Source organism: Aristolochia californica, unplaced genomic scaffold, assembly GCF_029961685.1.
Source record: "Aristolochia californica isolate CCGP_79_NKW_82.1479 unplaced genomic scaffold, dmAriCali1.0.hap1 SCAF_4, whole genome shotgun sequence".
Classification (NCBI taxonomy): domain Eukaryota; kingdom Viridiplantae; phylum Streptophyta; class Magnoliopsida; order Piperales; family Aristolochiaceae; genus Aristolochia; species Aristolochia californica.
The window spans coordinates 38,171,784-38,184,838 of record NW_027182103.1 but is presented as its reverse complement, the minus strand read 5'-3'; the positions used below and the strand labels follow the sequence as shown (position 1 = coordinate 38,184,838).

Genomic DNA, 13,055 nt, shown 5'->3' with positions numbered 1-13,055 from the left:
GCAGTGTTGTACCAATAGGGCCACCCGATTGCTTATTTTAGCCGTCAACTGGGCCAACACCACCACAAGTTGGTAGTTTATGAGAGGGAATTGATTGGATTGGTGAAAGCTATACAGCATTGGCGCCCTTATCTTTGGGGACGTTCTTTTTTTATTCGCACTGATCATTGCAGCCTCAAGTATCTTCTTGAGTAGCATCTCACTACTTCTCCACAACAGCATTGGTTAAGTAAGCTTATGGGGTTTGACTTTTCTGTCGAGTATAAACCGGGAAGTTTGAATGTAGGGGTTGATGCCTTATCTCGCCGGGACATTCCAGAGCCGCAATTAAACGCCATCAGTCAACCCAGAGCTCTCTTGTTGGAGTCTATACAGGAAGAGGCACAACAGTACCCAGATATTATCTCCTTATGCTAGGATATCCAGCAGGGCACAACGGCACCACATTGGACGGTTCAGGACAATCTCGTCCTCTACAAAAACAGAATTTTTCTACACTACACATCCCCTCTGATTAACAGCATTTTGGCCTCCTTCCATAGCCGTACACATGAGGGCCGACAAAAAACATATTTTTGAATCAGTAGGAAATTTTATTGGAGGGGCATGAAGCGCAGTATAGCTGATTATGTGGCGGCTTGTCAGACTTGTCAATGGAATAAAGATGAAACATTAAGTCCAGCAGGGTTGTTCCAACCACTTCAGCTTCCGTCACAGGTCTGGTCTGATATTTCTATGGACTTCATAGATGGACTTCCCTCTTCGTCGGGCTTATCCTTGTAGTGGTGGATCGTTTATCTAAATATGGGCATTTCATTCCTCTGGCACATCCTTACACTGCAACGCAGGTCGCTCAACTTTTTATGGATAACATTGTACGATTACATGGGATGCCTAATTCAATTACCAGTGATAGGGATGCAATCTTTACGAGTGCCTTCTGGAAAGAACTCTTCAAGTTACAAGGCACAACGTTTACCTTTTCTTCAGCCTACCATCCACAGACTGATGGTCAGACAGAGGTCATCAACAGAACCATTGAAATGTATCTCCGCTGTTTCGTGGGGGACTCACCTAAGAGGTGGGTTAAGTGGCTCACCTGGGCTGAGTTCTGTTACAACACCTCCTACCACAGCGCACTCGGCACAACCCCATTCAAGGTGGTATATGGTAGACAACCTCCCCGTATTTTAGCCTATGAACCAGGGGCCTCTAAAGTCGCAACTTTGGACCAAGCATTGGCTTAAAGAGACACATTCATCACAGAGGTGCGCACTCATCTACAGAAGGCACAACATTCTATGAAACAATATTATGACAAGAAGCACCGGGAAGTCTTCTTTTCTCCTGGAGATTATATTTGGTTGCGTCTCCAACACTACAGGCAGCTGTTGTTGACAGCCTCCAAACGTCACAAGCTCTCTCCAAAATATTATGGTCCCTTTCAGGTGATGGACTGCATTGGGACAGTGGCCTACTGATTGCAGCTTCCGCCAGAGGCCAGAATTCACAACGTCTTTCATGTCTCACAATTAAAGGGCTTCCACGGTGATTCGCCCTTGCTACACACCCCGCTGCCACCACTCCGTGAGGGACGTGTACTTTCTACCCCGGCACAGGTATTACAAACTTGCCGTATTCAGGGTGATTGGGAGTTCTTAGTGCAATGGGCAAATGCTGACCCCAGTGACACGACATGGGAGCCATTAGCGGCGTTTCGCACCCTCTACCCATACTTTGAGCTTGAGGACAAGCTCTTTCTCCAAGGGAGGGGGGGGGGGGGGGGGGGGGGGTAATGTTATGGACTCCATAGCATCACGAGTTATCCATAGGCATAGGAATTAAATTATGTCAATTTATTTTTCATGTAATTTCAATTCAGTTTGGTTTACTTTATTTGGTTTTGTTTATTTTGGGTTGGTTCAGTGTAATGTGGCGTGAACCACTTGACCTAATGGGTCATCTTTGTATTTTCGTCCTCAACCCTATTTAGGGGGACGTGAAGGAAAAGAGAGGCAAGTATTGAGAAAATTATATTTTACAGGTCTGATTCTCCTTCAGAGGTCAAGGTCGGATTCTCCCTTTGAGGTCCAAGGTTGAGCTTCCTCCAAAGCTCCTTCATTCTAAATTGAGTTCCACCATTACTCGTTTAAGAAACAAGGTTTCTCTTCCAACGTCAAGATCATCCATGGAGGGAAGAGAGGAAAGAAGGGTGACTCGATCCATGGAAAGGGAAGAACCTAACACTCTGCGTCGTTGCCGAGAATCGAACTCGCGACAGCTATGATACCAAATGTTATACACCTAGCCAATACTACCCAAAAGACCAGTCTGTCAGGAGCGGAAGACATAGGTACTTAACCCAGGACCAAGGGGTCACTGTGGCCCATAATAGAATCCTTCTCACATACGAGATGGAACCTCAAGAAGTTGACGAAGAGCAACCTAAAAGAAAAAAAAGTCTAAAGGCCAAAGTGAATGTTGAAAGCATCTCTAGTGAAGAAAGCTCTGATAAGTGAGTTTCATCACTAGACACTTACAAATGATTTTTAGGAAAAAAAGAAAATTTTAAAATGGCCAAAAAAAACTCAAATGACAAATCTTTTAGAAAAAATGATGTTGTTTTTTGAGTGTAGAAAACTAGAGCATAGAAGGAAAAAATACCCAAATCTTGAAGGAAGAACCTCATCCACAAGCAAATCTATGACTTCTTGTGGTAGAGTTATGTACCTATGACTTGGTAACGTCCAAGTAGGGTGGTAGATTAGCATAATATATAGCTAAGATCAGGTCTTCCATCTGCTTTTCCCATGTGTCAACATCAAGTGCATATGGTTGTGCAACCTTCCACTCTTGTAGTAGCCCTCTAAATCTATCAAAGTACTCATGAAAATTGTCTTTACACTATGTTGCACATCTCCTAAAAATGCTATAAATCTTTTGTAAACTATTAGGGGCACAATATAATTCACAACATATCTCCCATATTGTTTTGGTTGTCTCTAAGTGCACCACATTGTTTGCCACATTTTTCTCTATACTATTAATCCACCAGTTAATAAATAATGTGTCTTCCCTCAACCACTTATGGTTAGAAGGATGATCCACATGCATTGGTGGCTAAGATATATGGTCAACAAGGTCTCTAGTAATCAGAAAACGTTTCACAAATTGGGACCAAGACAAGTAATTATTCAAGCCTTTAAGTGGAATTTTAGTAATCCTCAAGGGATCACATTTGTTGAAAATCTGCACATGTAGAGGAATATGAAGTATTTGACAATTTAGACATTATAACTTACAAAAGAACTTTTTTTTCTTCAAAAAACCAGCACCTTTAGGGTCTATTTGGAACCGAGGGAAAAGAAAAGAAAAGGGGAGAAAAAGGTATTTTTTGTTGTTTGGCAGAGAGAATCATTGAGAAAAAAGAAAATAAGAGAGAAAATCACAAAATGATTTATCTTTTCTTTTTTATTTTGCACGTCTATCCAAACAAGATAAACTACATTTCTCTTCTATTTTCTCTCTCATTTTTCATGGGCATCCAAACAAGAAAAAAAAAACTATTGTCTTTTCTTTTATTTTCTCTTTCTCGTTCTTTTCTCTTCCTTTTCTTTTTTCTCCACTTTTTGTGTTCCAAACACAACCTTGGGTTAACTTAGGAGGAAAGAGAACAAGAATTTATCAAAACCAACAAATATTTGAAGCTATAGAATGCAAAACTATGTAATATCAAGTGATCAAATTCAGCCAGTAACAACCAAGAAACCAGTTAATAGATCACACAAGCATGACCCCTATTTCCATTTATTTATTTATTTTTTAGTTTTGTTTGCTGTTTGAGATTCTAAACCAGAATTCTCAACAACCAATGGTGATTAAAAAGGGAAAAAAGAACTAAGTGCTAGTAAGAAAGCAATTAGAAATGAACTAGAACTAGTGATTTCTTTCCAAAACCATTTTTGAAACCCTAACTTAGGGTTTTAACAACTTAATTGAGCAGTCACTCCTTCAACAAACCAGAACTTAAGGAGAGCTTCAAGAGGACTTTAGCATTCCTAAAGAGGTTTTTTTTTAATAAAAGTTAGATCAAACAAACAAGGAATGAAGGAAACTCATGCACATGACAAAAAAAAGGCGATATCAACCATTTAATGTGAACAAAAAAACGAATTTGTGGGGGATAATTAAGCTTGAGTAAAAACAACTTTTTAACTATTAAAAACTTGAATTGAATCCCTCATAATGTGAAATATATGGTGAAACTCATTTTATTAAGGAGAAAACTTGTTGAATTAACTTCTGCCTTTTGCTCCTCTTCAAAACTAGCAAAGCCTTTGTTACTTGAAGGCTAAATTGAGTTTTCTTTCTACTAAACTTTCATAACTTGATCTACTTTAAACCCTAGAATTCCAACTCTAATGCCATGTTGAATTCTAGGGTTTAATCCATGGATAACCCTGTTTGAGAAGAAGAAGAAGAAAGAAAGAAGAAGAGAAGGAGAAGGCAAAAAAGCACAAGTTGAGAAGAGAAACATTAGGGGTTAGAAGAGATCACGAATTTGAGTTCCTCCCTGCCCCCTCACTTTCTTATTTATATAGGTCGGGAATGGATGCCCTAATACATAAAAATAAAAAAAATAACACTTAAACTAACAACTAATTATAGCTTATGTCACTCAGTCTCATAATTACATAGAATACCACTCAAACTACTTCAACATGTACCAAGCTAAGGGAGGGGTAAAAATTGTAATTTTGGGGGGCATTTATTTTTAAAAAGTCTAAGGAGTGCCTAAATGTGAGGGCCATTAACATTTTGCTTGGATGTTATTTAATAGTTTAGACTTTGAGAAAGAGTGGATCCTTTCTGAATTTTTTCTATTAGTTAATTACCACATGTTTAGAGAAATTAGATCGTCTTTGGAATGGACTTACTATTCTTGTGTCAAAGTTGATTTTTATTGTTTAATCTATTGTCAATAATAAAAGAAAATTTTCCTTCCAATTTTTGCTTTGTTTTGTCTGAAATTAGCAGCAATTGGGGTTGGCATCTTCTTCCCCTTGGGAGACAATGTTGCCAGAGTTGTGAATGCAACTAGCTTCAAGCACGAAAAATTTAGTTAATGCTTCCCTTTTGTTAGAATATATATCTAGGATTAGAAAGATTTTGTGCTTATTACTTGGAAAGATACTTCTTAACTTCCGTTAGTCATTACGGGATGGACTTGGACTGAATTTTGACATAATATCAAAGCAAGTACTTATATGTGGGTCTCACCTAAAGTTATCCACGTGTTGGAACCATAGAGAAACCTCGCATATTAGGAAGAGCCAAGTAATAATCCCATATAGCTCTAGGATTGAAAAATCTTGTACTTGTTACTTGGTAGGGGAGTTTGTGATGGACGTGACCCAACATTAACTCCTTTTATTACCCCTCATTTACCTGTATACTTTAGGTAGAGCAAGTATTTCATGTATTTCAGTAGGACTAAAGTGATGCCCTTTCTGGTGTCAAAAGCAAAAGGATCACTAAACTGAAGCCCTTTCCGCTCGAATTCAAACCCATTTAAAGCATCTTTAATCCTAATTTGCCTATCAAAATAAATAAACCATGCCCCGAACATTTTGCTCACAAGTGAAGGGTAATTTGGGAATACCACAAAGTCTTATTATTGCCGTATGACAGGCCGCTCCTCGTTACTGTAACAATCCGCAATCGGAAATGCGGACGGTCTCCCTGAGCTCTCCCTCTCTCTCTCCTGCCACTAATCCTACTGCTAGTCTCGATTTCAGGAAATTATCGCTTCCAGCTAGGATTTCCGGCACCAAGGTGGAAGAAAACTCTCGATCTACTCGTGGCAATTCCACCAAAGCAGGTGTGCTCCTCGTCCGTATTTCTTAGCCTGTTTTTATTCTTTCCATTTTCAGACACCGGTTGCCATATTTTCAATTCTGGAAGAGCTTTCCATTGAATAGCCTCGACTGCAGTCGTGAAATTCGAGTTGCTTCTTGCAGAAACTGCCATTCCGTATGACCCACCTTTTATGAATACAATGACAATTGTGAATTCTAGCCTTTTCATTTTGAATAAACCTGTAATTCGGCAATATTTTGTCGTCTGGAAAGAAATAACTGTCTTTTAACTGACGGATTTCGCGGTTTGAGAGAATTTGTAGCAAAATGAAGAATATACTGTAGACACGAGTTTCATGGGCCATATCAAATACAACTGGATGAGCAGGATATTCTGAGAAGACCCCTTTTATGTTCTCGTCTAATTCATGATTGGTTATATAAATTGGAAATTGGAAACTGGCATGCACCTGTGGGACATGTATGATGGGTTGATTAGTTCATTCGTGTCTGAGCTCTTGCAAGTTAAAAATTACAAGGCATGTCATTTTGCTCCTTGGAGTAAATTCCTATCAGGTAACTGATCTTTTCAAGGGTTTGAATGTCACTTATAAATACTGTTATGTTTATTTGGAACAGCTATATGTTTAGTTGAACTGGTTGACTTTGAAACCTCAATGCACAGCGGTCATTTTTTCATTCTTAAAACGTTTCATATCTCCTAAGCCAATAATCCTTTTTTTCTTCCTGCTTTCGCTTCTTTAGGTATTTTCAGAACCAGTGAAACCATTGATTTGTTTCCATCCGTGTACCCGGATGTTGTAGTAAGAGAGGCACGCATGGAGGACAGCTGGGAAGTGGCTGAGACACATTGTAGCTGCTTCTTCCCAAACTATTCTTTTCCTTTAGATTTGGTCCTCAGGATTGATCGATTGGTGTGGTTGTTGTCGGATTCTCTGTACCAGATGGATGTATGCGAGCTTGTCTTGTTGCTATTGTTGGTAGTTCAGTAGATGGTAACACTTTTTCAAGAAATGAATATGTGAAATTTGGAGACCTTGGCTTCAATGGAGGACATGTAGCAGGGATATTAACAGTTGACACTCTGGCTGACTTCCTTCCAAGGAAAGGACCACTTCAGCAGAGAAGGTGAGCTCATACTGCCTAGTGATTTTCTTTCTGAGACAAACTTTTGCTTTCTATTATAGTGTGCACCCTATATATTTAGTACATTGAACTCTTGTAGGATCTGCATTAGGGGCATTTTGTCTCAGTGGGTGGAAGCACCACTTCAGTTCCTTCATGAGTACAATACTAGTCTTTTATCCATCTAAGGTTTTACTTTCTAACTATTGTGTCCACTTTTGGAGATTGAATCAACACATCTACTCGAAGAAATTCTATAGCAAGAAATGATTATTCCTACTTCAGTTCCTTCATGAGTACAATACTAGTCTTTTATACATCTAAGGTTTTGCTTTCTAACTGTGTACTCTTTTGGAGATTGAATCAACACATCTACTCGAAGAAATTCTATATAGCAAGAAATGATTATTCAACATGTTTTCTGAAATACAGTAAGCAAGAGAAGGGTTCACTTTCAGCATATATCTACTGATATTTAAAAAGTGAGATCCCTCAGGACTGGTATTGCATATATATCAAATGTTGCAGTTCGGCCACAGGATCGTCGAAAAGGAATAGCAAAAAGGCTTATCGCCAAGGCGGAAGCACTGGCAAGGAGTTGGGATTGTCGTGCCATTGCACTACACTGTGATGCCAACAATCCTGGAGCAACGCAACTGTATCTTGGTCAGGCTTTCAAATGCATCAAGGTCCCAGAACGAGCCAAGTGGCCGCAACCCACAACATCTCCAGGCATTCGATTCAACTTCATGATGAAGTTACTCTCATCTGGTGTCGGTATTAATCCCATTTGATTCACAAATTAGTGGTGGCACGTAAGCATGTACTATATTTATGTTTGCATATTTCTTTTGCATCATTGGGTTCCAGATGGTACTAATGTCCTGAAGACATGCCAAAATCTGGAATGTTTGGTTCTCTATACCTCAAGTGTACCTTTTAAAAGAAAAGTTTGTACAGTATCTAAAACAAGATGTTCAATAGAAATACCAGGAAATGAACTTTTTTTTAGTACCTTTTGAAGAATTTTTCTTGCATTGAAATAATAAGAGCAAGTGACCCTTGCTCTCAACTGCAACAAGGTAATCCATGAATCTCAACTGCAACAAGGTAGAGAGGAAAAAAAAAACTGAAAGGACAAGAGTTCTGGGCTAAGAAAAGAACCTCGGCAATCAGAGTTGTTCCTTTTGATCTTGTTCCTCACATCCTCTAGCCGAGATATAGCCAGAGACAAAGAGAAAGCAAAGCAGAAGCTATTTGAAGATTAATCTTGGCTCCAAAGGCGTTTTCGATCAATTGCTATTCTACCTAAACTGTGATCGATCAATTTGACAGAAAAAAAACAACAACAAATGAAATGAACAAATAACAACGGCTTCCCTTCAACTCTAAGCTTAAAGAAATGGCTACAAGCACACTCAAACGACACACCTAAGCTTCCTGAGCGCGAATGGATGTTGCAGGTTTCACATTGTCATTCAAAAAAAGGGCCAACGACTTTGGGGAAGAAGGTAGGGTGTCAATTTTATCCGATTATTTGATTTTCTATTCATCTTTTATTAAATGGTATTGAAATGTAACAAAAAAAATTCCAAGTAATCAGATAATGATCCCGTTTATTGATTTACTATTTAGCTTTGCAACACCAATCAGTATTCTCAACTTCTTAAAACTTTCATATTTGAGAGGTGTTGGAAGATGGGCCCAAGCTTACAAGACCAAGGAAGGCCCACACATCAAAAAGATGTGGAAGATAGGCTCAAGGACCATAGACCAAGGAGAAGGCCCACAGGCCCATACAATGATGGCAAAATGGTAAATAAGGAATCCTCTCATAGAGATGGCATTGATGTAATTAGGTTAAAGTATCAGAGACATTATTATAATATTTTAGGATCATTAATCTATAAATTGAGCTTTAGGGGAAGGGTTAGGGCATCAAGTCCATAACCTCTTCTTCCTCTTGTTTTCTCTCAATGGGTCTCTAAATCCATGGAGTCTTGAAAATCAACATGGTATCAGAGTATTGATTTTTAGGACTCATATCTATGGTTTTCAGGATTAAAAAAAACCCATTATTTTTTTTCTTTGCTCGTATTACTATTTTATTTTTCATCATTACTGGAACTACGTTTTTTATGTTGCGTATTTCTGGCAACATCTACCAGTAATCCAATAAAATATTTTTGTTATGATCTTTTGGCACTGCTTTTATCCTGCACACTGACGGAAGAAACTCAACCGAGATGGGGAACTTATTTCAATTTCGGACGTTGTTTCGGAATTTATCTCTCGATTTCTGTTTCTTATTCCGAAAACTCCTTTCATCGTCGCCTACGCCATCTTTGTTTATCGTTCTCCTTCTGCTAACAGGAGTTTATCATTGATCAGAAAGAGTCCTTCGTTGTTATTTTGTTTTCCGGGATATTACTGCAAGTTTTACTTTGACCTATGTCTGCTTCTCCGAGGTATTACGGTTGATTACCCGATAGACTGGAAGTTGATGGTTTCCTCTCTGTTTCTTCACCTGTTTATTTTGGCTGCTTCTCTTGTTTCTGTTTCTGTTAATTTTGAGTGTTATTTGAGGGAAGATTTGCGTTGACGAGATGGGAATTTGTTGTTGGTTATTATCTTCTCATGCTCGTCTCTTTGCTGACATTAGATTTCGAAGATGTTTCTTACTTTGGAAAAATTATCCGCGGTCACTGTGTTGTTGATCATCCGAAATTGTCTCCACTGCAGAAACTGTTGAAAATACATTTGATCCTCCCCTGTTCATAAAGTACTCTCGGGACTTGTCTATGTTCAAAAAATTTGTGGCAGTCTCCTTCGCTGGCATGAAAAGTTTTCGAATATTGGGATTGATCTTCTGTGTTGCTTCGTTGCTGGCATTTCCATACCGAGATACAAATTCCGCCATTACATTTTTTGAAAAATCTCGTAGTTGTCTCACCATCTAATAGTCTCTCTGTTGTTTTTGGCCATCAAAGAAAGTTGTGAAAATGTCAATTGCTTGATCAAGTGACTTTACATATTCCATCTCAACTTCCATTTTTTCAACACACTCCCAAATGAAATGATATCTTGTATCAGTATATTTGGATCAGTCATAAAACATTGGAGTCTTTGCTAAAGCAAGTGCTGATTTGTTGTCTATCATAATCTCGCTTGCTTCACTTTGTTCCGAATGGAAGTCCTTTAATAGTCTTCTTAACCAAATTGTATGACAGTTAGAAGAAGTTATAGCAACATACTCAAATTCACATGTTGAGAGTTTGACTATGAGTTGCTTCTTCGAACACCAAGAAATTGCACTATTTCCCAAAAAGAAGACAAACCCAATAGTATTTTTTATGTCTTCAATATCTCCAACATAATCAAGGATGCTCCCTCGAGTGCACCTATAACTACAACTGTTACTATTTGCTCCAAACTGGGAATATTTGATGTGTTTGCACTAGCTTGAGGGAGAGTATTAAGAATCTTTAGTGGCATATTTTATAATTAAGTAGATAAGTGGCATTACTTGTAATTTCCCTAGACTTTAAGCCTATCTTTTCTTTCACTTGTACTAGGGTTTCTAACCCTCATCTATAAATAAGAATTAAGGGGGAGAAGCGCGAACACAATGAGCTCTCCTTGTTTTTGAAATCCTAAGGACTGGAGCTCTCTCTAAGTCTAGTCTTCTCCTCTCTTTTTCTCTTTTCTTCTCTTGTTCTCTTCTCCTCCTTCCCTCTTACTCTAGCATCTTTTAGACATGAAACCCTAGAATCTAATACAATTAAAGTACCCATGTCCCAGTTACATCCACAGTCAAACACTAAAAGATAAGTCATAAAACAATTAAACAAGTCAATACAAATATAAGACTAACATAATTAAAACATCTTTAAACTGAACCTCTTTTATGAGACCTCCTTCCCATGAGAATCCTCTTAGGCTAGACTTCTTGGTATGAGAGTCATATAAAATTCTTCTATATATGTTCTTCAACAAAGAAAAAAAGGAAAGATCCAAACAAATATCAACAGTTGTTCATATGTCAATCCACCAATCAATTGGATTATATGTCAGGTTTAACTCTAAGTTAGTTGTAACTAATCTATCATCGTGTCTATCAGAGCTAGTTGTCGTTACCATGTTCTTCAGAGGAATCATTTTATTACCTTGCCCCTTGACCTTACTCATTTTGTGTCTACACTCGAGTTGAGAGGTGGAGAGGAAGCAGGTGGGAATAATTACAAAGAGAGAAGGTGAAGGAGATAAAATTTGAGGAGAAGAAGGGAGAAACTATGAGAAGAAGATGAGAAGATAAAGCACGTTGAGAGAAATGTTTTTCTCCCTTAGGGTTTAGCACTTTTCTCCTCTCTTTATTTTATAATAAAAATAGTGTATTACTTAAATACAAAGAACATGAAAGCCGAAATAAAAGAAACTACTCTTAGAACATCTTTTCTTCCAACACTCCTCAAGCTAGAGCATAAATACCAGAGACATCAAGCTTGATACATGAGTTCTAGAATGTATTTGCTGCAATCACTTTGGTAAAAAAATGTCTTCTATCTAATACTTTGATGGTATGTAATGCATATTGGTGACATTGGCTTGAAGTTTCTCTTGAACAAATTGACAAGTAATTTCTATGTACTCGGTTCTTTCATGAAAAGCTGGATCGGTGGCAATGTGGATTTTTGTTTGACTATCACAATGGAGTTGTATTGGACTTGTCAGGGGAAAACCCAACTTGGCTAATAATGATTTGAGCCATAATATCTCACTTACTACATATGTCATAACCCTAATATTCCGCTTCTACACTTGACCTTGACATCACACTCTATTTCTTGCTTCTCCAACTAACGAGGTTTCCTCCAACCATTTTATAACAGCTAGAAGTTTACTTCATGTCATCTGGTGAACTAACCTAGTCTACATCTACAAAGCCTTCAATGTTAGTATGACCATGATATTTATAAAGTAATCCTTATCTTGGATACTTTTTCAAATATCAAATAATTCTCTCAAGAGCTTGCCAATGTGAACTTTGAGGTTGATACATGAACTGACTGATGACACTAATGAAAATGAAATATTTGGTCTAGTGACTTCTAAATAAATCAACTTACCAACCAGTTGCTGAAATCTGCTCACATCTACTTCTTTATTGGATTCAATATATAAACTTGACATTGAGATCCATTAGAGAATCAACAGGTTCACAACCGAGCACATTTGTTTCTTGAAGGAGGTTCAAAATATAATTCCACTGAAATAGAATTATTCCATGTCCGGATTGCAACACTTCCATGCAAAGGAAATATTTCAACAACCCTAGTTTTTTTTTTTTTTTTTTAAATTCTCTTGCTAGGTGTGTTTTTATTTGTTGAATTTTAGTTTTATTACCTTTTGAATTAATGATATCATCAACATATACTACCGAAAGAATACCACATTGATTAGTCTATTTAACAAAAACTGAGTGATCAATGGCACATCTCTTGAACCAAATTGAAGAACAATTTTGCTGAATTTTTCAAACCACACATGCTATTATTGCTTCGAACTATATAGACTTTGTTAGCCATCACACCTTCTCTTCCTTAACCACACATTCGGGTGGTAGCAACATCTAGACTTCCTCATTCAAGTCACCATTAAGAACAATATTTTTAAAATCCAATTGACGGAGAAACCACTTAAAATTTGTTGCCAAAAAGATAATAACTTAAATGGAATTAAATTTAGCAATCAAGAATAATGCTTTGTCATAGTCAATACCAAAGAATTGAGGATATCCTTTTGCAAATAACCTAGCTTTATAACGAGCAACACTCCCATCAAGGTTGCGATTGACAATGAACACCCATTGACACCCAACAACCTTCACATATGGAGGAGAGATGTTAAATCCTAAGTTTTGTTGTCATACATAGTTGTCATTTCTTCATCCTTAATAGTGTTGGCCCAAGCAGTGTTTTAAGAGGAGGTGAATTGAGATTCATTATAGAAATTTAAGCATTTATAGTGCAATTAAAAGTAATTAAATATGCA

The 13,055-nt window shown here is 37.7% G+C and overlaps 1 protein-coding gene across 1 annotated transcript; it reads left to right on the top strand.

Annotated features, from left to right (window-relative positions):
* The first annotated feature begins 5,715 nt into the window (after positions 1–5,715).
* LOC137963541 (GCN5-related N-acetyltransferase 4, chloroplastic-like) lies at positions 5,716–7,991 on the top strand. Its single transcript, XM_068810657.1, is given in 4 exon segments — positions 5,716–5,881; positions 6,624–6,794; positions 6,797–7,007; positions 7,501–7,991. Coding segments are annotated over 4 exon segments (834 nt in total). The 5' UTR covers positions 5,716–5,727; the 3' UTR covers positions 7,799–7,991.
* Positions 7,992–13,055: the final 5,064 nt, after the last annotated feature.